The sequence below is a fragment of the Urocitellus parryii genome, chromosome 6 (assembly GCF_045843805.1).
Source record: "Urocitellus parryii isolate mUroPar1 chromosome 6, mUroPar1.hap1, whole genome shotgun sequence".
In the NCBI taxonomy this organism is placed as follows: Eukaryota; Metazoa; Chordata; class Mammalia; order Rodentia; family Sciuridae; genus Urocitellus; species Urocitellus parryii.
Window position 1 is genome coordinate 3,707,130 of NC_135536.1, and position 23,201 is coordinate 3,730,330.

Below are 23,201 nucleotides of genomic sequence, written 5' to 3' on the forward strand. Positions count from 1 at the left end.
CACATACTTGGTGCATGTTTTTTTTTTTTTTTTTTTTGAAGGTAATATGGTTACTTTGGCTGTACAAAAGTTTTAACTTTTATGTAGACAGACTTATCATGTTTATGATTTATGGGATTTTGTTTGTTTTTTGTTTTTGTGGTGATGGAGTTTGAACTCAAGGGGTTCTCTAAAACGCCTGCCACACCCAAGGTAAAGCTACATCCCCCATTCTTTACTTTTTTTTTTGGTTCTGGAGATCGAACCAAGAGGTGTTTAACCACTGAGCCACATCCCCAGCTCCTTTTTGTATTTTATTTGGAGAAGGGTCTCACTGAGTTACTTACCGCCTCGCTAAGTTGCTGAGGCTGGTCTTGAACTCACGTTCCTCCTGCCTCAGCCTTCCAAGCCATTTGGATTATAGGAGTGGGCCACTCCAGCGATCCTCCTGCCTCAGCCTCCCAAGCCACTGGGATTACAGGAGCGGGTCACTCTACTCCTGGCATCCCAGTTCTTTACTTTTTTTTTTTTTTTTATATATTTTTAGATGTTGATGGACCTTTATTTTATTCATTTATTTATATGCGGTGCTGAGAATCAAACCCAGTGCCTCACACGTACAAGGCAAGTGCTCTACCACAGAGCCACAACCCCAGCCCCGGTTCCTTATGAGACAGGGTTTTGCTCAATTGTGCAGGCTGGCTTTGAATTTATAATACTCCTGCCTTAGCTTCCTGAGTCACTGGAATTATAAGTGTGTATGGCTACACTTGGCTACAATTTATTTATCATTTTGTACTGAGGGTTTAACCCAGGGGCACTTTACAACTGAGTTATATTCCCAACCCTTGTGTTTCTTTTTTTTTTTTTTTTAATTTTGAGATAGGGCATCATTAAGTTGCTAAGGGCCTTGCTAAATTGCTGAAGCTGCCCTCAAACTTGTGATCCTCCAGAGCAGCTGGGATTACAGGCACGTGCCAACTGTAAGTAAGATTTTAAAGAAGTCTTTGGTGGTTTTTTTTATATTTGACTCAACTAGCATTGATACAGTAAAGGGTTAATGTTAGCAGCCAGGTACAGTGGCACATGCCTGTAATCCCAGCTGCTTGCCTCAGCAAGCTAAGCAACTCAGTGAGACCCTATCTGTTTCTAAAAAAATATAAAATAGGGCTGGGATGTGGTCGAGTGCCCGAGTTCACTCCCTCCCCACAAGAAAAAGTTGATGTTAGAGATAGCTGAATTTTTCTTTCTTTCTTTTTTTTTTTTTTTAGAGAGAGAATTTTTTAATAGATTTCGGTGGACACAACATCTTTATTCTTTATTTTATTTTTGTGGTGCTCGAATGCCAGGCAACTGCGCTACCGCTTGAGCCACATCCCCAGCTCCTGAATTTTTTTGAAAATATTTTTTAATATTTTTTTAGTTGTCAATGGACCTTTATTTTATTTATTTATATGTGGTGCTGAGAATTGAGCCCAGGGCTTCATGCATGCTAGGCACGTGCTGACCACTGGGCCACAACCACAGCCCAGAGATAGCTGAATTTTTAAAATGTAAATTTATTTATTTTTGGAATAAAATATTTACATGGCTCAAAATTCAAATGATACAAAAGGTATATGCTTACAAGCAACCACTGTACCAATTTCTTGTCCCCATATAGAATCTGTTTCTTCCCCAGCTTTCTCCCCTGGAATTGGGAAAAGCCGAATGTCAGCCAGAAGGTTGGAGAGTGAGCACCATTCCACAATGCTGTCACCTTCCTCCCTCTTCTCATCTCCTTTTTAAAACCGTCGCACCCACACAGGGGATTTCACTGACACAGTGAGGAGGGCCGCTCGCCAGCACGCACCACACTTCGCCGGGCCTGCGCTCAGGTGGCCTGGCCCTCCCCAACACAGGCTGCTTTCAGAACTTCCCTATGAGGAATGGGTACTGGATGTCTAGGTGTTCTTGAGTGCAGGTTTCCAGAAGTGGAGTTCATGGTGACATGTTTGGGTCCTTGCCCAGTGGTACCACGCCTGACTTTGGCAGTGTTTTTTTTGGGGGGAGGTACTGCGGATTGAACTCAGGGGCACTGACCACTGAGCCCCATCCCCAGCCCTATTTTGTATTTGATTTAGAGACAGGGTCTCACTGAGTTGCTTAGTGCCTCGATTTTGCTGAGGCTGGCTTTGAACTCACGATCCTCTTGCCTCAGCCTCCTGAGCCGTTGGGATTACAGACGAATGCCACCGAGCCCAGCTTTGGGAGTGCGTTCAACACGTGCTCTTCCATCTGCTTGTTTCTGATGCGTTTGTCCCATGGGTTTGGACAAGGCCTTTCTTAGACACTCCACCTCAGGATCTTACTTGTCATTGCGTCCCTCTTTGATTTTTGTTTGTTGTGGTACTGGGGATTGAACCCAGGGGTGTTTTACCACTGAGCCACATCCCTGGCCCTTTTTCACATTCTGAGACGGGGTCTAAGTTGCTTAGGGCTTTGCCAAGTTGTTGAGGTTAAGCCTCAAACTGCAATGCCCCTGCCCCGGTCTCCTGAGTTGCTGGGATTACAGGGGTGGACCACCACACCTGGCTTCCCGTTAACTTACGAGAGGTGTGTAGGTTGGCTGGCTCCACATCATGTTTGGTCTCCTGTTCTGGGTTTGTGCTCTGAGGATTGAACGCAGGGTCTCATCCATGTCAGGCAGATGCTGTATCACTGAGCTACATCTCCAGTCCTGTGCAGGATTTTTGATTTAGACTTTGCATTTTGAAGAAATCAAATCTGTACATGGACTTTCTTTCGTGGCCTTGTCATGATTTCTATTCAGAAGCCATTCAGAAGACAGAGACTTCCTCCATTTCTTTCTTCCACTTACTATTATTTTGCCAGAATTAAGCAGTGGCCAACATCAGCTGTGAACCCCCCTGCCCGCATCTGCGGCACCTCCATCTTGCATCTCTGAGGATCTGGACTGCATGGTGCTGTGGGCCCTTTGACAGCCTGTGCCATACCTGACATGCCAGCCTTCCTGGGGCTCTGGTCACCGCTCTGCAGTTCTCACCTATTTGTGAGGTGGCATCAATCACCTGAGCTCCCTACACGAAGGTGAGCATGTTAACGGGATCCCGAGTCTCACAGGGCTAATAGAGGCTGTAAGGCTGTGAGCTCCTAGCAGCACACCTGGCCATAATGGGGCCGTGTGGGCACTTTGGTTATGTGGAGGAAACTTACTGAAAATGAGCTGTACCTGCAAATTTCTCTGAGGAGAAATTTCATGTTTGGTCTCCTGTTCTGGAGCATGAAACAAGTCTTTTTTTTTTTTTTTTTTCCTTAAATATTTATTTTTTTAGTTGTAGTTGGACACAATACCTTTATTTTATTTATTTTTATGGGGTGCTGAGGATCGAACTCAGGGCCTTGCACGTGCTAGGCAAGTGTTCTACCACTGACCCACAACCCTAGCCCCTACAAGTCTCCTTTTAACTCAAGTTTTTCTCTGATGTCTCTAAAGCCTGGCCGTTTCTTGACACCGGTCTGACATTTCTTGTTCAGGTGGCTTCCTGGAACCTTGGATGTGGTCTTTTTTCAGATGTTAGTTCCTAGTAGGGCAGGGTCACGGAAACCCCACAAGCTGCCCCTGGCTCCAAGAGGGGAATCCCCGTGCCCCACCCCACTTTAGGGCCATCCTTCCCAGGCCACCTTGGGTGCATCCTGCTCTGGAGCAGCCATCACAGTGACACCTCCTGGTGCACATTTCAACACCCACCAGGTCACGAGGCCAGGAGGCAGCACCCTCCTGCCAGTGAGGCTGGGCTGGGGCGCCTCCCAGCACATCCCTGGGAAATACCTAAGCGCACCTTCTCCCGGCTCAAGCATCAGACCTGACCAGGTTTGGAAAAAGTCTAGTTTATTGCACGATCTCAAAGCACAACTAAAATTAAAACCAGAAATAAAACTGTACAAAGCACAGAAGCTAAAAGTAGTCTAAAAGTATCAACTAGACTTGGGTTTAATTGCACTAAGGTCCCACGGGCTTAGGAGGGCGCTGCCATCCGGGCGGAGCCGGCAAGGCACAACAGATGCAGAAGAGGAGCAGCCCACCTGGGGGTGCCTCCACAGTCACCAAACTCTTACAAAAGGGCTCTATAAAAGTGAAGTGGGTTTCAGCATCTCCTGCTGAGATTTGAAAAGCCTCCCTCTCCATGGCTGCTGGGGGGTCCTTCCCAAGGCCTGTGGGGGCTCCCCAGCCTGGGCAAGGTGGGGTAGAAGCAGCCAGCTGAGAGTCCAGCTGGGAGCTGCCAGGGGCGGGCTCAGGGTGGACACGTGGTGGAGCAGCCTCGACCTGAAACTCAGATGCCTGTGGACCACAAAGGCCACCAGGAGGAGGCCACAGCAACTCTCTACAGCAGGCACTGTGTCACCTACCTGGGCACCAGGCCAGGCTCAGGCTAACCCTCTGGAAGGAACAGAAGGCCCTCCCTTGTCTCCAGAAATACACTTCTCTTCTAAATTTGTAAGATTTGATTTCAAATGAGGTATCTTATGCAGGTTTGTAATATAACAAAAAAGGCATTAACTAGGAGATCTGTCCTCCGAGGACATATCTGGCTTTGTGACATCCACCAGCAGCATTTGACAGCACTCCAAGGACATTTCTAAGCTAGCTACCACAGCTCAGCTCCCCTGCGTCTGACCAGGGTACTCCTGGGCCAGGCCGCTCGAGACAGAGCCTGACGCTCACTAGCTGGCCCCCAGCAGCCCTCACTGTCTGGTGAGGCACGTTTGCCGCTGGCCGTGCAGGCAGCAGTGAAGCGTGGTGTGCCGGTGTGTGTCTTCAGCCTGCACAGCCAGCGCCCTCTCCCCAACACGGCCCCAAGTTCCTCCTGGAGCAGGCAGTGTGCAATGGAACCTGCCTCTCAGGGAGGAAGTGGGGCCCTGTGAGGAAGAGGATACCATTACCAGGCGTGTCCAGAGGCTGGAGGGCGCTGACCTGTAGCTGCGCTGAGCCCAGGACTACTCACGTGGACACAGTCCGGGTGCCCTGTTGCCTGTGCTGGCTACAGGTGTCCCTGGATCCTGGTTCAGACTTGCCCTGTTCCCCACGTTGTCTCCCATAAACAGGACCTGGAGTGTGGAGAATTTGACCTCAGCACAGGGAACTAGTGCATGCAATGGGGCCATAGCCATTGCACCTGCTTGGAGGTGACCTTGGCAAGAGGTCAGAGGTGCTGCTGCTACAGCAACAGCTCCGGGCACTCAGCTGAGGTGCTGGGTGCTGGAATGAGATGGAAATCAACATAGATGAAGGCAGGTATGGGGCGTCCACGAGAAGAGACGTGTCTGGGCAGGGTTGATGAGGCATTGACGAGTGAGTGACTTGGAAATCAGCAGTGTCCACTGAAGAACCTTGACATCCTCCCTCCTGAGTGGCTGCCCAGAGCTCCTTCAGATGACCTCCCATTCATCCTCCAGGTCCTCAGGGTGGGTGGTGGCCACCTGACTGTTCTTCTGGGTGCCATGTGAACGGCTGAATGTCTTAGTCAGCCGCTGGAGGAGGTAGCCCGGGGGGCCCACTGCCCATAGCTCATCGGACGCGGTCACTGCAAGACAAGAGGCAAGCAGAGACTGTTGTATCACAGGGCTGGGGTAAAGGCACAGATGAGCTCAGGGACCTGGACAAGCCACTTCCCCAATTGTGCTTCATTCTCTCAACTTTAAAATGGGCACACAGTACCCTGTGTTGGCCCAGAAGCCTGAGAGAGCCCACGTGTTCAGTCCCTCCCAAGTCATCCCGCCCTCTGTCCTGGCTTTGGGAGTGCAGAGCCTGGTGGGAGCAGCCTCTTTGAGAGCCCCTCTGACACGACCCTGAGGATCCTGCCTGGGCACCTGCCTGTGAAACAGGTCGCATTTCCGGGAATTTTCTTCCAGTAGTCCCCAGCAGGGTTTTTGTCTGTGATGCCGTAGCGCCGGGCCAGGTCACCATCTGGACAGCGGGCCCACACGGTCCTTGTGCTCAGTGCCAGCTGGCAGGCCTGCAGCCCTGTGGGAAACCAGGCATCCTGCTCAGCACCTGAGCACAGGACGGGGCACCCCTCCCTGACCATGGCACTTTCTGGGTTCTGCCTTTGTCTACCATACTTCCTGCAGGACACAGTGCCCACTCCACACTGGGCACCAAGGGAAAGGATGCCCACTGTGGGGCTAGCCAAGCCATGAACGCCTGAAGCCAAAGGTCAGAGGGTCTGGCTGTATGAAAGCTGTCATGCTCCCAGATCACCCGGAAGGCGGCCTGGTCTGCCAAGGAGGGAGTGCGTCTTTATTTTGGCGATGAGATTGAACTGTGGGTGCTCTAGCACTGAGTCGCATCCCCAGCCCTTATCATCTTTTATCCTGAGACAGAATCTTGCTAAATTGCTTAGACTGGTCTTGAACTTGCACTCCTCCTGCCTCAGCCTCCTGAGTAGATCACAGGCGTGTGTTGTCATGCCTGGCTAATGGAGTATGGTGCAGATTCCTGTCTGTCACCTGCCCAACAGGACACCGGAGGCAAAACAGAACACTGAGTGGGGCACCTGAGGCTTCCCTGCAGACATCTGGGCAGCCCCACATAACAGTAGCCACAAACATGCCGGTTGACGACTGTGGCCACGTGTGGGACACTGGGATGGTCTCATGGCTTCTTCCTACCAGGCACGTGCTCCCAGTCAGTCCCCACAGGCATCTCCTCGGTGATCCCGGTCCGGACATGCACGTTCCACCTGCTGTCGAGGGCCCACAGCATCTGGTCATTGGGACTGGAATGGATGCTGACCAAGGTGACCCCGGCTGGCTGGAAGCAGGAAGAGACTTTTCTCAGGGAAGGAGGGAGAAGGGTGACAAGAGAAAGATGGGAGGTGTGGGGAACTGAGGACACATGGATGATCACAGGCACCCGGCCTGATGTCAGGCTGGGCGGAGGTGAGCAAACCTCGGGAAGCAAGGTGGATGGGGACCGTGCTAGCCCGCTCTTGCAGCAGAGACTCAAACCATCCTAGAATGCCAGGCAGGCCAGAGGGACCTCCCTCTACAGCCTTCAGCTGGAGACAGAAGGGCAGAGGCCTTTAGGTCAGGGAGGGTGGAGCCATGTGAGAGGCACATGGTGGGGGGGTACTCTGGATGGCACCACCGGCAGCCCTGCTCATGGCAGCAGGCAGGAGGGGACCCCCGTCAGAGGCAGCCGGAGCCCTGGCAACCAGCAGAGTGGTTCCTCCTGCTCCAGCTGCCCTCCTGTCTCTGCCCTTGGGCAAGTGATGTTCCCTACTGCCTGGACCTTGGCACACTGGAGTGAGGAGAGCCAGGCAGGAGCTGGATCCTGGGTGGATACGGGGACCCCTGCTCCTCAGGCAGCCTTGGCCCAAACCTTACATCTACTGGTCTACTTTTCATAGCACAAGAATAAATCTCTTCGGTGGACTCTCCACCAGCCAGCTCCAGTATGACCCAGGGATGCCACCCTTGGTTGAACAAAGCCTCTGTGCTTGAGAAGGCAGAGCTCTCTGGAGGATCCAAGCCTCTGGTCACTGGCAGTTCTGGTGAGCTGCCAAAGCTCTGAGGGAGTGGCTATCCCCCACTGTTGATGCTTCCTTTCCTGGACTCTGTTGTCCCTGCTCTGCACTTCGCTCGCTGGGGCTGTTGTGAATATGGTTACACTACAAGCTACTGCCCGGCTCCATCCAGTGAGCTGTCATGACCCTGGTGGAGGGCTGGGGCTGGGGCTCAGGGGAAGAGTGCTCGCCTAGCACCTGTGAGACCCTGGGTTTGATCCTCAGCACCACATAAAAATAAATAAATAAAGGTATTGTGTCCATCTACAACTAAAAAATAAATAAATATTTATTTATTAAAAAACAAAACAAAACAAAAAACACTGGTGGAGGGCTGGGGCTGGGGCCAGTGTAGCGCACTTGTCTGGCATGTGTGAGGCCCTGGGTTCGATTCTCAGCATATAATTAATTGCGTATAAATAAGCAATTAATAAATAAATAAAGGTCTATCAACAGCTTAAAAACCTGAAAAAGCCCTGGTGGCTCCAGCTGCCAGACATTCTCAGGGCACCTCCAGGGCAGGGGCTCGCCTGCTCCTGTGCCCATCGAGGTACACTCGTGCTCACCCTCTGGCTGCCCTGTGGGGGTTCCCTGTTGAGTGAGTGAATGGGGGGGGGGTACCAAGTCCCCTGAACCTCAGCTCCAGGGCTGGTTGGTCCCAACGGGGACCCAGGGGATTCAGACAGAATCTCAAGGACGTGGGCATGTCACCACTAGGAGCCTGTGTCAGCACTGGCCTTGCCTGCCTCTTGTTTCTCTGAATAACTCAGGTTTGGTGTCTCAGAGCTAGATGGGACTGAGGTTGCTGCATGGCTTGTCATCTTGCAGGCCACTCCTGACACACTCCTGGAACAGGAAGCTCACCGCCTCCTCTCCCACCCAGGTCGGCCTCTTATGATGAGCTCACACCAGTTCAGGTGGCTCCCTATCAGCCAGCTCCAGTATGTCCCAGGGATGCCACTTCTTGGCTGAATGCCCATCAGCTCAGGTCACATGTACACTATGACCATCCAAAAGAGTACGGAGGAAACAGATGTCCCTTATAACAGTGGCACCAACACAGGCTCCATGTGCAACCATGTCAAGGGGAGCTGAGGCTGCTCCATGCGCTCTCTGGGTCCACAGACACCAGGCACTGGGGCACTGCTGTGTGGGGGGCAGGAGTGGGGCACGGGGCAGGAGAGGCAAGGCCAACCTCAGATCCTGAGAGTGGGTGGAGGGGGGGGCAGCTTCTTGCAGTGGCATTAGTGAGGAGGTGGCTTTAGGGTTGAGGCCTGGAGGACACAGGGCTGCTGTGGGTGGTGGGAAGGAGGGAAGGCTGAGGAGGACTGCGGTGCTTATACTGTGGGTCCTTACTGCCCATGCTACCAAACCAGTCCCCGTGGGTCAGATGGGAGGTAGGCATACACCAGAGCAGCCCTGGACCCAGTCACTTCAAAGGTCAACCCCCGGATGCACTGGCAAGGTCAAAGGATAACTATATGCCACACATGTCACTGCTCTATTTTGGTGACAGAATGCCCCTGGACCATAGACAGAGCCACAGAGAACCCTGGCCTGCCCTGACTCCTGGCCCTAGGTGCTGGTTGGACCGGGATCTACTGCACAAGGGCCGTTCTCTCAACTTTGTTCACTCTACAGTTTAGCCCTGGAGTCCAGAGATGCAGATTGGGGGAGCATTGTTCTAGGTCCAGCTACAATTCTACAAAGTGAAGGGGCTCCAGCAGAGGGAGGGGAGAGGCTGGCCACATGAGGATGCATTGCCAGTCCAACAGCACAGAGGCCTGCAGAAGTGTCCCCAAGCACCCTGAGCACCACCTACATGCCTGGCCCATGCTGAACACCACCACCCCGGGGAAAGGAGAGCACGCCACGGCTTCAGGATGTGCTGTGTGCTTGGGATAAAGCCAACCCATAGGTTTGAGGACAAACACTGAAAGCATCCTTGGCCCCTATGGACCTGGCACGACAGGCTGTGGGTGGCTATGAATTCTTCAGCCCCACGGAGAGACCAAACCTGAGGCCTGTTCCCTAAAACCTGGGCTGGGCCTTCTTTGACCAAGAGGCCACAAGGGAAGCAGTACGGTGGGCCATGTCTGGCTTGAGTAGCAGGCAGAGGTGGCCAGCTTTCAGCCTGAGCTGCCATGAGGCCTGAGGCTGAGGAGCCTGCTCTCTCTGCGTCCCAGGAAGCCACCTTCCCAGGACCTGCCAGGGTCCCAGAACTAGAGCAGAGAGGAGCAGTTCCTGCTGGCTCCGCCTCTGTCCTGAGCCAGAGATGCAGATGGAGGGTAACAGCCTGATGGTGGAAGCCACTGACTTTTGGGTAGTGTATCATGGACAACTGGACAGAGGGAAGGGACGGCTGTGATGCAGGGGAGGGGAAGGACAGGAAAGAAGGAAGTGGGACTGTCTGTGGGAAGCACTGGAAGGACAGCAGGAGGTGGCAGGGGACGTCCCCCATAATCAGGCAGACCCAGGCCAGATGCCCCTTCTCTTTCTCTCCATCCCTTCTGAAAGGGCTCTGAAATAAGATGCCCCAGCCTCCCTCCCATGGCCTGCCCTCCTTCTCCTTGCCAGCCCTGCTAGGACACAGGGGACAGCATGCCTTGCTGCTGCAGTGCTCTTAGTCTCCCTGCCAATAGAATGCACAGAACTCCTGGCTTGGGGCGCCCCATGCTGAGGGCCTGTCTCTGTGGCCTACCGTGCCATCCTGGCACATGTGCCCTGCATATGCCCATGGTCACCTGGCAAGCTTCTACCCACGTTCATGACTCTACCCTATCACCTTCCCAGCCTGCAGTGGGGACCCCCATGTCACCACAAGCTCCCTGAGGGCAGAGGCCATGTCTGTTCCCTCTATCCACTCAGTGACCAGCCCAGGGTTGATCTTGATGCTGAGGAGGAACTGAGGCTACCGGCAACCACCAATGCATGGCCAATGTCCAGGTGCCTCACTTTTTCTTGTGCAATAATTTAAAAAATGTGTATTTTAGCCAGCGCAGTGGTGCACACCTGTAATCCCAGCAGCTTGGGAGGCTAAGGCAGGAGGATTGCAAGTTCAAAGCCAGCCTCAGTAAAAGCAAGGCACTAAGCAACTCAGTGAGACCCTGTCTCTTTTAAGTAAAAAACAAAATAGGGCTGGGGAGGTGGCTCAGTGGTCAAGTGCCCTGAGTTCAATCCTGGTATGGGAGTGGGAAAAAAAAGCTTATTTTGCTACAACTAAAAAAAAAAGAAAGAAAAGGCAGACGAGCCATGGTTGTGCAGTTACCACCAGGGGTTCTTGGGACTAAGGGTTCTTGGGACTTCTATTGTTTCTTTCTATATGTTTTGCAGGACTGGGGACTACATCCAGGACACTCGACCACCGAGCTGTATCTCCTGCCTCCGCCTCCCAAGTTGCCACCGAGTGAACCACCGAGCTGTTTTTTTTTTTTTTTTTTCCCTTAAAGATTCAAAGTCTTTATTTCTAGGATCTCCCATGTATAAACTGGACGGGCTCTAGGTGGCCACCTCCCCCGCTAAATACTGCAGTTTTTCCCAAAATATTGAGCCCTGTCCTACTGATCCTGTGTAGAAACCACATATGGAGATGCAGGGGTGCACATGTGGGGCATTTGCTGGTAGGGAAGCCATAAGTTCTGTGCCCTTCCTTACAAAGACCCCAGATCCCTGTTGAGTTGTTGTAAACAGAGGAACATTCTTCAGGCCCCTTGCTCCAAGCACACCCTTTTATTATTCCTTACAAATGCACATGAATCTATAATCATCTCAATCTCTTTTATAAATCGTGGTAAAATGCACACAATACAAATTCTGCTATTAATGACATCAAGTACATTCACAAATTGCATAATCATCAATACTATCTGGTTTCAGAGCCCTTTTTTAATATTTATTTTTAGTTGTAGTTGAACACAATGCCTTTATTTTATTTTATTTTAAAATACTTATTTTTAAGTTGTAGGTGGTGCTGAGAATCAAACCCAGAGCCTTGTGCATGCTAGGCGAGCACTGTACCACTGAGCCACAACCCCAGCCCCAATACCTTTATTTAATTTATTTATTTCTATGTGGTGCTAAGGATCGAACCCAGGGCTAGGCAAGCACTCTACCACTGAGCCACCACCTTAGCCCCTTCAGAGTCTTTTCACTGTCCCAAAGGAGACAAAATTTCAATTAAAGAAAAAGCAAGCATGCTCAGCATGGTGGTATACACCTGTAATCCCAGTGACTCAGGAGGCTGGGCCAGGAGGATCTCAAGTTCCAGGCCAGCCTCAGCAACAAAGCAAGGTCTTAAGTAATTTAGCAAGACCCTGTCTCAAAATAAAAAATAAAAAGGGCTGGGGGTATGGCTCAGTGGTAAGGTAAAGCACCTCTGGGATCAATCCCCAGTATCAAAACAAACAACAAAAAAAGCAGCTAAAACTTTGCTTATTCATATTAAAAAACTCATAGAAATGCAAAAAAGGAATAAAGAACACAACTTACAAAATGGAGCAAACAAGGGGTTTAAGAACTGTGTCTAGTGTGGTAAGCTGAGAAAAGGGGGAGGAGGGAAAGTGGGAGAGGGTAGGACAGACACAGGCCTGGGCTTGTGTTTTTTTAAGTATGCTTTAAAGATAGGTTACAGGGCGGGTGGGAGGGAGCCAGGTCCTCTTTCTGGGCGTGCTGAATGATTTAATTATAGCCATCAACTACTTAGATGTTCACAGATCAAGGGGCTGCTGGTAGCTGTAAAGCTGCCTTTAAATAAGACCTTGTGGGGACACAGGAAGCTGTCCCATGCTCCCTAGCAGCAAGGCTCCAGGAGGGGTGCCGGTTAGGAGCAAGCAGAGCAGACATCCCTTCTCCTGAGCCACCAAGGTCTAGGACATGATAGTGCTCTTTTCCATTATTCAGAGTCTTCAATTGGAACCTCTGTGATCTTGACTGGACGCAGAGTGAAGGGCTGAGTGTGCCCTTGACTCCCCAGAGCTGTGGAAAGGGCCCTGTTGCAGGTGCATGCAGCAGCCTGGGCCACAGAAATGGTTCTCCGGTCTAGGAGTTTGTCTGAGTGTCAGGCGCTTCATTTGGACAAGGGGAGCCATGAGGAGATAGTCCACCCTGGACAGGGCCAGCCTGTCTGTGAGTCAGTGGACAGTATGTGGTGACCCAGCTCTAGCAGTGCAGGCAAACCTGGCACTCCCTGCCAGGAGAGGGGACTCTACCCACCACAGACACTGTCCAGAGGCTGCTGCTGCCCCTTTCTGTAGTAGGCACGGTAGCAAGGCATGATCAGATGTGGTCCCAGCCAGTGGCTCTCACTGGAGACCATTTCCCCTGGCATCTACTGGACCACAGGCACCACAGGCAGGGCTATGCTGCCTGGTCCAAGGCCTCACGTAGCCCTGGCCCCTCATGGTGTGTCAGCAGGATGGCTTCAGGCTCCTCCCTGGGGGGCTGCCTTGATCATGGGCACCAGCATGCATCTGCCTACCTGCCAGCCCCAGTGGTTCCCAACAGGCTCCTTCCTAGGGCCAGTGATCCCCTGGGCCTGGGTATCTCCTGCTCCAAGAATGGGACCACCCTCTGCATTTCCACTGCTCCTACAGCTCAATGAATTAGCAACCAGAGGACAGCACGACTGAGACCCCAACAATACTTTGAAAAGGGAGGACAGTTAAATTAACTCTAGGCTGGAGAGAAAACGATCTTTTACTAACAGGCTGGCTCTTCTGTGATTTAGGGCTCACAAATATTGGGCCAAAAGGGACCCAGGTGACAGTGAAGCCCAACTCCCTCACAGGAGAGAACTGATAAAAAGGATGCTGAGAGGCGATGGGACCTGCCCTGGTCAGAGTGAGCCTGGAGCTCAAACGTGTGGGCTGGAGCCAGAGTTCTTCGAATTTCTAACAGGATAAATCTTTATCACGAGGCGCTTCAACATGTGTGTGTACACACACAGTAGCACAAAACACAATCCCTCACAAACATGCATGCACACACAAACAGGCACACCCCTACACACATTTCCCCCAGCCAGAATGTGAGTTAACTCAGGTGGAACAAAGGAACCGGTGAGAAGTTCACAGCCAAAGGTTAAGTTTATCTAGATCACTTTGAGGACGCAGACAAGTTCAGAGGCGTGTGGCGGCAGCACCAAGTCACTGGCCAGCAAGCTTCCAAGCAGCAGCGTAAGCCACACTGGGAAGACCCTAGCTGGAAGGACCCCCAGTCCAGACGGTTATGCCTGGCAAGTGGTGGGTGGAGCCCCCTGGGCTGCCTTTTCTTTTCCCTGTAATGTTATCTCCCTCCCTCCCTTTCTTTTCTATCCTTTAATCCACTTACAATGTGTGGACACAACCAGAAACAGTGGCACACCCCTGTTATCCCAGAGACTTGGGAGGCTGTGGCAGGAGGCCTACAAGTGTGAGCCTCAGCAACTTAGTGAGACACTGTATTAAAATAAAAAATAGAAAGGACTGGAGATGTGGCTCAGTGGTAAAGCACTCCTGGGTTCAATTCCCAGCACCCCCCTCAAAAAAAAGTGAAATACTGAACTTTATTTTCCTTTGGAGTTCAGGGTCTCACCCTAATGCTGTCACCTCAGGAGCCACTAAGGAGTGTAGGCTTGTGGGGTCCTTTGTTACTGGCCCCTGTGGTAGTTATACTTTCTTTTATTTGGTCTTTTTAATTTTTTTTTAAGATTTATTTTTTAGTTGTAGTTGGACACAATACCTTTATTTTACTTATTTAGTCTTACGTGGTGCTGAGGATCAAACCCAGGACCTCGCACTTGCACCTCTGCCGCTGAGCCCCAGCCCAGCCCCTTATTTGGTCTTTTTAGTCCTGTGTTTTCCCTGTAGCAGATCCTTTTCCTGCTTCTGGTCTATTCCTCCTAGTTTGGATAAGCTTGAAAACCAGTTACCAGTGTGAACAGCCTTGTATTAAAAACCAGTTACCAGTGTGAACAGCCTTGTATTAAGGTCAGTCAAAGTGTGTGCCCAGGCCTTCACATTTGGTCCTACATGTGACTCCAGAACCCAGCAAGAAAAGGCATCTGCTGACTGCAGGGAATGTGCTAGAGGACGACCCCCAGGCAGGCCTTCTGCCCAGCAGGGGCTGCAAAGCCAACGGCCACCTCTGTTCAGCTCCAGACACCACTGGGGTGATGTGCCACGTGGCAGATGCTGACAAATCCTAGCCTGAGACTCTGCTCCCTGTGTGCTCACCAGGCAGGCTTTGACTGGCCTACCAGATAAGTGAAGCCCGGAAGGGAAAGGTCCTGGAGGTGACCGATGAACTCAGCTTCTCTAAGGTCATAAGGTCAGCAAGGGACTCTGGTGTCAGTCCTTCCAGTTCTTGCAGCTTTTTTTTTTTTTTTTTTTGGTGGTGATGGGGATGGAACTCGGGGCCTCACGCCTGTGAGGCACGCACTAACCACATTACCCCAGCCCACATTCTGGCAGCTTCACTGGGGCACACACATGCCTCTCTGGGTCTTCATTTTACCCACTGGGTATGAGTCACTCAAGATTGATGAAGGAGCCACTGGTGCTCACCTGTCATCCCAGCCCCGCAGGAGGCTGAGGCAGGGAATCACAAGTTCCAGGGCAGCCTGGGCAACTAGTGACACGTGTCTCAAGATTAAAATTACAAAAGGCTGGGGTGCAGCTAGGTGGGGCAGAGTGCTTGAGAGGCCCTGGGTTCCATCCTCAGTGCTGGGGGAAAAAAAAAAAAAGCAAAAGCAAAAGTGAGAGAGGAGGGGACTGCTGCAGGGAGGAGCACTCATGTCCTCTTCTAGGAACTGCCACCTTCCAGACCAGAGACGAGAGCCAGAGCCCAACATCCTAGAGGAGGCAGGGTTTCTTAGGATAGGTTGTTCTGCATGCTAAAAGCCCTCTGCCGCAGAGCTTAGCCCTTTTGTGCCTCACTCTTACAACCAAGGATCGACCACATCTAAAGAGAGTCAGTGTCTGCCATGAAAAAGACTAAGAGACAAAGCAGGTGTGATGGGGGACAAGGAAATCATGAGGGGAGAAGAAACTTTAAAAACTCCTCAGGTCCCGCGTTCCTACAGGAATGCTCGGCCAGCAAGCGCCATATCACGTACAACCACAGAATGCTGCCTACCCACGATGAGTTAGACTCCGAGTCAAGTACACTCTCTGTCATTATCCCTAAAAAGAACAAAGAAACAAAACATCCTCAGACAAAAGAGAAGACTTTACAATCATGAAACAATAACAGGAACTGAAGTGTGATCATGGAAATGACCTGACAGAAGGCTGCAGGAGAGGCTGGGCTGTGGCTCAGTGGCAGAGCGCTTGCCTGGCATGGGGGAGGTACTGGGTTTGATCCTCGGTACCACATATAATAAAATAAAGGATCATTGACAACTTAAAAAAAAAAAAAAGAAAGAAAAGCTATGGAGAGTGCAGGCAGTTTTGGAAGCCCACACCAGCAAGGAAGAATCCCAGTGAGAGCGAACCCAACAGAGGGAACAGAGGTGGGACAGACAGGCTGTGTGCAGGTGGGCCCAGCACACGGATGGAAACAGGCCCTCGCTAAGGCATACCAGGAACAAAGAGAGCTGGCAACTACAGAGAGCAAGAACAGGTCCAATACCAGGAATCAGGGGTCAGAACAGCACCAATCTTCTTGGTAGCAAGGGCTTGATGGGGAAGACTTTCAAAATTCTAATGGAAACTGACACCAACCAAACTGGTATAACCAGCCAGGTTGAGGGTGAAGGTCAATGAAAGATGTCGGTATTTCCAAAAGTTACTTCCTGTGAGCCTCTCCTCTGGAACAAAGTGGAGGATACCTCCCAAAACAGAGGCACCCCCTTGATGGAGACAGGGCCCCATCAAGAAGGAGGTGGGGCAGAGGGTGACCAGGCCAGTTTGTAGCCTGCCGATGGGACCCAGGAGAGATTTCAGCAACAAAAAACAGACCACCTGGGGTGTCCAAATGTGTTGAGGCAGAGGACTGGGGCTGAAGGTGGAAGAGCAACAGAGAGGGTCATCAAGTCCAGGAAAGCAGACACGGCAGAGGCAAGCAGCCATCAGTGCGGTTCATCCTTCCCTCCTGTCACAGGGTGCAGGGGCAGGACTGGGGATGAGGGGTGTAAGAGCCTTGTGTTCTCCTCTGCCAGTGGAGTCAACTAAAAACCCTGGGGGAAGGACAAAAAGGTGCCCCTGCAGCAGCTACCCAGAGATACAAATGGAGAGCAGCTCTCCAGGGCAGGGAGCACAGCATACCCTGTAGAACTGCTGACAACGTAACTGTTGGACTCCGACTTTGACGACATGGCACCGAGCCACACGTATAGACAACTGGTCCAGTCACCAACAGATGAGACCATGGAGACCACAGATACTGGAGCAGGACCCTGGGTGTTTCCTTCCTGGTTGTTCCCCCAGTCTACTGCCCCCTCTTTGAGTCACTCATCATCACCACCATCTTCCTCTTCCTCCTCCTCCTCTTCTTTTTTTTGGTTCCAGCCTTTTTTATTTTAAAATGGGGTCTTGCTAAGTTGCCCTGGCAGGCTTGAAATTATGATCCTCCCGCCTCAGCCTCTGGAGTAGCTGGGATCACAGGTGAGGGCCTCTGAGCTGGTTGCACTTGATTGTCGTGTACATCCTCATCTGTTTACCCATCCACCAATCCACAGTCCTTTTTAGATGCACCTCAAAGCAGACTGCAGACATCAGCATCCTTCTCTCCCTAATTACTCCAACCTGGAAGTCATTAACCAGATCCTGGTATTTGTTTAATATGTTTTCCTGAGATAAAATTTGCATGCAATAAATGTGCAACTCTCAGGCAGCCATTGCCTGAGCTTTCAGGAACTCCCTCTAGAAATGCCTCTTGCCCCTTGCCAATCATTTCCCTACTGGGTGACAATGGATCTGATTTCCACCAATTTGATACATTCTGTTTTGCTGTTCTAGAATTTCACTGTTTTGCTGTTTCTAGAATTTCAGAGGCGTTGAGTCTGAGTGCTGCAGGAGCCCGGAGACATGGCTTTTTTCTCTCAGGACAATGACTATGAGATACAACTGTGTTGTTGTATTTCTTTTTCTTTGGCTCATCTGTTTTTATTACCATCCCAGTCCCAACCTTAGTCCCTCCGTCACAGAACTGAAGATGGAAGGTCAGAGAGGCTAAGTTGAGGCCATGGACCAGGGCTGTCTGGCGCTGCGGCCTGTGCTCCCTCCACTCCACAGTATCTCTCCTGCCACAGGGTTTGGGCCCAAAATGGCTGCTTGTTTGGGTTCTGGTTTCCCATCCTCCTTCTCTGCCCTTCCTGCTTCTGGCTGTGACTTGACATACACATCTCCCAACAGGTGTTGGTGGACATTTTAGGGACATGCCTGCCCCCTTCTGCTTCCTAAGTGGAGAAGCCCCAGTCTTGCATTTCGGGCAGCCAGCCCTGCATCTGGGGGCTCCTGCTCAGCACACAGGTGTTGAGCCTCACTACTGGTCCAGCCTGACCCCCGTACTGACCCGGCACTGCTCAAACACTGCTGTTCACTAGTAGGCCAGGCAGACCTCCCAAACCACAGGCTAGGCACCTCTGCATCATCTGAAATCTGTCATTAAGGAGAAAGCCAACAAGGATAGCGAGTGGCCAAGAGCCGGGCTCCTGCAGCACTCAGACTCAGCGCCTCTGAGCTCCTAAGCCACCCACGCCTACTAGGGCAGCTGGTGCCCACCTCCAGCCAGCACCCAAGGCTGCCCGGTCTGGGATAGCAGCACAAACCACAGAGGCCCCCCTGAGCATACACAGGCCACCCAGCCGAGCTGCATTGTCTGCGCAAAACACACGGCACATTTCAAAGGTTCAGCACCAACAGGGAAAGGCTCTGGCGGTTTTTTTGTTTTTGGTGTTGAGGAATGAACCCAAGGCCTCGTGCGTGCCAGGCCAGTGTTCCACCACTAAGTTGTACTCCTAGCCCTTCCTTGGTTTTTTAAACTACTGTGATTACAAGTTGAAATGGTAACTTTTTGGATATACTGGGTTAAATAAAATATATTACCAAACCTAATTTTGCCATCTCCTCTCCCACAGCACTGCTAGTCAGCGGAAGAGTCTTCGCTGTAGCTCCAGAACTCTGGCCCTCACTGTTCCTGGGCCAGGGTATCTTCCAGGCCAAGACTGTGTCTCCTGCTCCTTCTGCTTGGAACACACTCTGGCCTGCTGTCCTACCAATACAGGGCTGGGGATGTAGCTCAGTGACAGTGTCAATCCACATGGGAAACAGGTACCTCGGCCACAGCGGGCGAGAGCATGGCCACTGGGAGGAAGCGAGGCCTGCTCAGGGCATACAGGGGCTGTGAAACAGTCTTCTCTTACATTGAGGCCCACAGGGCTGAGTGCTGTGAAAGACCCTCTGCCAACTCTGCTGGTTACAGAGGTACTGTGAACGTGAACAGGAGGTTCTCTAACTGAAACAGCAAGCTCTGCTCTCCAAGACGCTATGCACCACTAGAAATGCTCCCTCCAAACCCTTCCAAATGTTAGGCCTGCATCATTCGCTTTGAGTATGTTGTTGAAACTTCTCCCCAAAACCACCACCAGAGGGAGAGGTTTCGCCAGGGCACGGGAAACAAAAATAAAGAAGCCGCTGATGTAAAACATTCCTGTTGCTTCACTTCACGTGCCCTCTGGCATCTACTGACCTGCTCCCATCTCTGATTCAACTGCAGATGTGGCCTCCAGGGAGACAGAACAAGAGGAGACACAGAGGACCAAATGTGATGCCCTATTTATTTCCTAGCACTTGGCAGTATTCTGACTTTCGAATCCTTTGTGGTGCTGGGATGGCCCAGGGCCACTCCCAGGCTGAGCATGCTCTCTTTGGGGCCGCCCTCAGCCCTCAGCACCTGTCACTGAATCCTCTCTTCCCTGGACTCATTTTCTAGGGCCCTGTGCAGAAAGACTCCTTAGGCTTCATCCTGCAATATCACCTGTGAGGTCACTGAGCCTGAGCTGTGCCACCATGCCTTCTCTTATGGCGTCTGCAGTGTCCTGGTGCAAGCCCTGAGCCTCAGAGCCAGAGGCGGGAACCAAGTCAGGGTGTCACACACTTGGGTCTGCATCCCGGCTCTGCCATCTGCTAGTGATGAAATCTCAGACCATTTTCTGAGCCTCTTCTCTGAGTTGAGGTTTTCTCCTTCATTGAGTGAGGTCAGGAACAGTCTCTAGCTGAACTGTCATGAGGACTGGGGGGTGATGTGCTTACAGTGCAACGTCAACACCAGGTGAGCGTCCCTTATAGCCCTTGTACCTCTGGCCTCAGCAGGGTCCCACAGAGGATCATAGGGAACCTCAGCAGGGGCATCTACTGGTGGGCAGGCCTGGGCCCTAGGATGGGCCCAGCATCATGTTAGAGCTGTGACGCTGGACAGGTTGTTGAGTAACATGTTTCCTGCAAAGCAAGGAGAGCCACCCCTGGTTTTTCAACATTCTGGGGAAAAAGCAGGCTCAAGGACAGGGCAGTGTTTAGAGAAGCACAGTTAAGACTTGTGCACAGATAAAGCCTAACATTTCCCCCCAGGAACCAATCTGAAAAGCCTCTTGTATCTGCAAATTCTACGGCAAAGTGAATTTCTTCAGAAGTATGCTAAAAGCTAACCAGAAAAGAAAGTGTGGCTCTAGTTTCTACTTGAAATAGTTAATGTTTAACAGCCTACCTACCAAGCACGACTTTGAGGTCCTTTCATGTAAATTTGCTCTACTTTGGTCATTTTCCTGGGCAAGCTGTAGATCACCACAGTTAGTACATCTCTCCAACTGAAGCTTTCTCCCTCTTTATGTTTTACTTCCTAGAGGTTATTTTAGAATCTAATGGAGATAGGAACAGAAATGCCCTCATTATAAACCCACTGATAGGTGCCCCTGTGGCTCCTTGGTTGCAGAGAGGTGCATACAACAGAGGACAGGGTGGCCCCAGCCCCACTGTGGCCTGCAGACCCTGCCTGTTCTAGTCTCCTGCATCCTGGCCTTTGGCTTGTTGGGGAAGGCGTGAGGCAAGGAACAAGCATGAAGCAACTGCTCGACAATGCTCTCTGCCACAGTACACTCTGCAAACCAGCCCCTGACCTACCCTAGCGTGGCTCTGCCATGCCACATGTTCTCCATAGCACCATGTTCCCATGGTCTCACACAATCATGACCTCGCTTAGAGTTATCAGGGGAATGCCACTGTCAAGCAAAGCACTGTGCATAGAAAGTGTGGAAGAAACAGCAAAGATTAGAGTGGAAATAGATGAGACACAGAAAAATGGGACAAAGTCAAATCAAAAGGCGGTTTTTTGAAAAGATCAACAAAAATTGACAAACCCTGTGGCTGGATTAAGAAAAAGAAAAGAGCTGGCTCCAGTGGCGCACACCTGTGATCCCGGTAGCTTGGGAGGCTGAGGCAAGAAGATTGAAAGTCTGAGACCAGCCTTAGCAACATAGTAAGACCCTGTCTCAAAATAAAAAACTAAAGACTTAAATTTTTAAAATCAAAAATAAAAGAAGGGATGTTACTATCCATCTTATAAAAATAAAAAGGATTATGAGAATACTATAAGCAAGTGAACACCAATAAATCAGAAAACAGAAGAAATGAACAAATTCCTGAAAAAACAGAAACTGCTCATATTGAAACAAAAGAAATAGCAAAAAGACTGAATCAGTAACTAAAAACAGAAACTTCCCACAAAGAAAAGCCTCAGTCCACATGGAAACACTGAGAAATTCTAATAATGCTTAAATTGAATCAACCCCAATCCTCACAAACTCTTCCAGAAACCAGCAGAGGAAGGGACACTGATATCAATGTATTTTATGAGCCCAGAACTGCCCTAATACCAAATCTGGACAAACCCATGAGGAAAAGAGGAAACCAAACATCATTGTCCCTCATGACTGTGGGAGTAAAGACCCTCCTCAGGAAGGCCTACCAGACCAGGTCCACAGCTTGACCAGGGGGTGGACCATAGTCAAGTAGGATGTATCCCAGGAATGAAAATGTGGTTCGTGGTTCAACATGTAACAATCAATATGATACATCATATTAATGAAGGAAAAACCCCACGTGATAATCTCAATAGACAAAGAAAAAGCCAGGTGTGGTGGCACACAGCGTAATCCTAGCTTTTTGGGAAGCTAAGGCAGGAGTATCACAAGTTCAAGTTTAAGGACAGCCTGGACAACTCAATGCAACCTGTCTCAAAAAAAAAAAAAAAAAAAAAGGATGGGGATGTAGCTCAGTGCCTGATGAGTTATATGCAAGGCTCTGGATTTAAACCCCAATACCATTAAAAAAAAAAAAAAGAAAAAGCATTTGACAAAAGTCAGTTCCTTTTCTCAACAAACCAGGAATTGAAGGGAGCTTTAATAAACAAAACCATACAGCTAACAGTTAATGGCAAAAGACTGCATGATTTTCTCCTGAGATAAGAAATAAGACAAGGACATCCACTCTTGCTGCTTCTTTTCAATATTGAGCAGGAAGTTCTAGCCAGAAGAACTAGGCAAGACGATGAAATGAAAGCCACAAAGGAAAAGAAGTTAAAATCATCTCTATTTATGGACAATATCAATTTTGTGTGTGTGTGTATGTGTGTGGTATTAGAGACTGGCCTAGGGCCCACCACTGAACTACAGTCCCATCCCCTCTGCCCCCCTTTTCTTTTAATTTTGAGTCAGGGTCTTGCTAAGTTCCTGAGGCTGGCCTGGAACTCTCGATCTTCTTGCTTCAGCCTCCTAAGTCTCTGGGATTAAAAGTGTGTACCACTATGGCTGGTTTTAAAATATGACTCTCTATACTAGAAATTCTAAGGAGTGTATTAAAAAACTATTAAAATTTAGGGCTGGGGATACAACTCATCTGATAGACTGCTTGCCTCACATGCACAAGTCCCTGGGTTCAATCCCCAGCACCATAAGAAAACAAACAAACAAACAAACAAACAAAAAACACTATTAAAATCTAGAAAGTTTAGTACAGTTTCCAGACACAAGGTCAATATACAAAAACCTACACTAGCAATGGACAATCTGAAATTGAAATTAAGAAAACAATTCCATTTATAATAGCATAAAAAAAATAAATGACGTAGGAAAAATGTTAACAAAACAAGTATAGGGCTGGGGATGTGGCTCAAGCAATAACATGCTCACCTGGCATGCACGGGGCACTGGGTTCGATCCTCAGCACTATATAAAAATAAAATAAAGATGTTGTGTCCACCGAAAACTGAAAAATAAATATTAAAAATTCTCTCTCTCTCCTCTCTCTTTAAAAAACAAAACCTAAAACAAACAAACAAACAAACAAAAAACAAGTATAAAACAGTGCCAGGTGTGGTGACACATGCCTGTAATCCCAACGGCTCAGGAGGCTGAGGCAGGAGGATTGAGAGTTCAAAGCCAGCCTCAGCAACCTAGTGAGGCCCTAAGCAATTTAATGAGACCCTGTCTCTAAATAAAATATAAAAAAGGGCTGGGGATGTGGCTCAGTGGTGCCCCTGGGTTCAATCCCTGATACAAAAAAAGTATCAAACATGTACTCTGAAAACTCTAAGACATTACTGAATGAAACAAATGAAGATCTAAATAAATGGAAAGACATCCCATGTTTGTGGGTTGAAAGATTTAATAAAGGTAGGATGGAA

General features: G+C 50.1%; 1 protein-coding gene and 1 non-coding gene across 3 annotated transcripts in view; both read right to left on the minus strand.

The window, feature by feature from the left end:
* Positions 1–3,270: 3,270 nt before the first annotated feature.
* Tecpr2 (tectonin beta-propeller repeat containing 2) overlaps positions 3,271–23,201 on the minus strand; it is a 79,124-nt gene continuing 59,193 nt past the window's right edge. Inside the window, exons 18-20 of one of the 2 annotated variants that reach the window (XM_026413784.2) lie at positions 6,652–6,793; positions 5,855–6,004; positions 3,271–5,564 (exon numbers count right to left, since the gene is read on the minus strand). In XM_026413784.2, the coding sequence (XP_026269569.1) occupies positions 5,410–5,564; positions 5,855–6,004; positions 6,652–6,793 (447 nt within the window). In that variant the 3' untranslated portion in view covers positions 3,271–5,409. Of the gene's footprint in view, positions 5,565–5,854; positions 6,005–6,651; positions 6,794–15,639; positions 15,707–23,201 lie in introns of those variants that run through there. The other variant, XM_026413785.1, reaches the window with a different exon arrangement.
* On the minus strand, positions 11,149–11,275 carry LOC113200384 (small nucleolar RNA SNORA11). Its single transcript, XR_003303049.1, has one exon. It is a non-coding gene; the product is annotated as a small nucleolar RNA SNORA11 (small nucleolar RNA).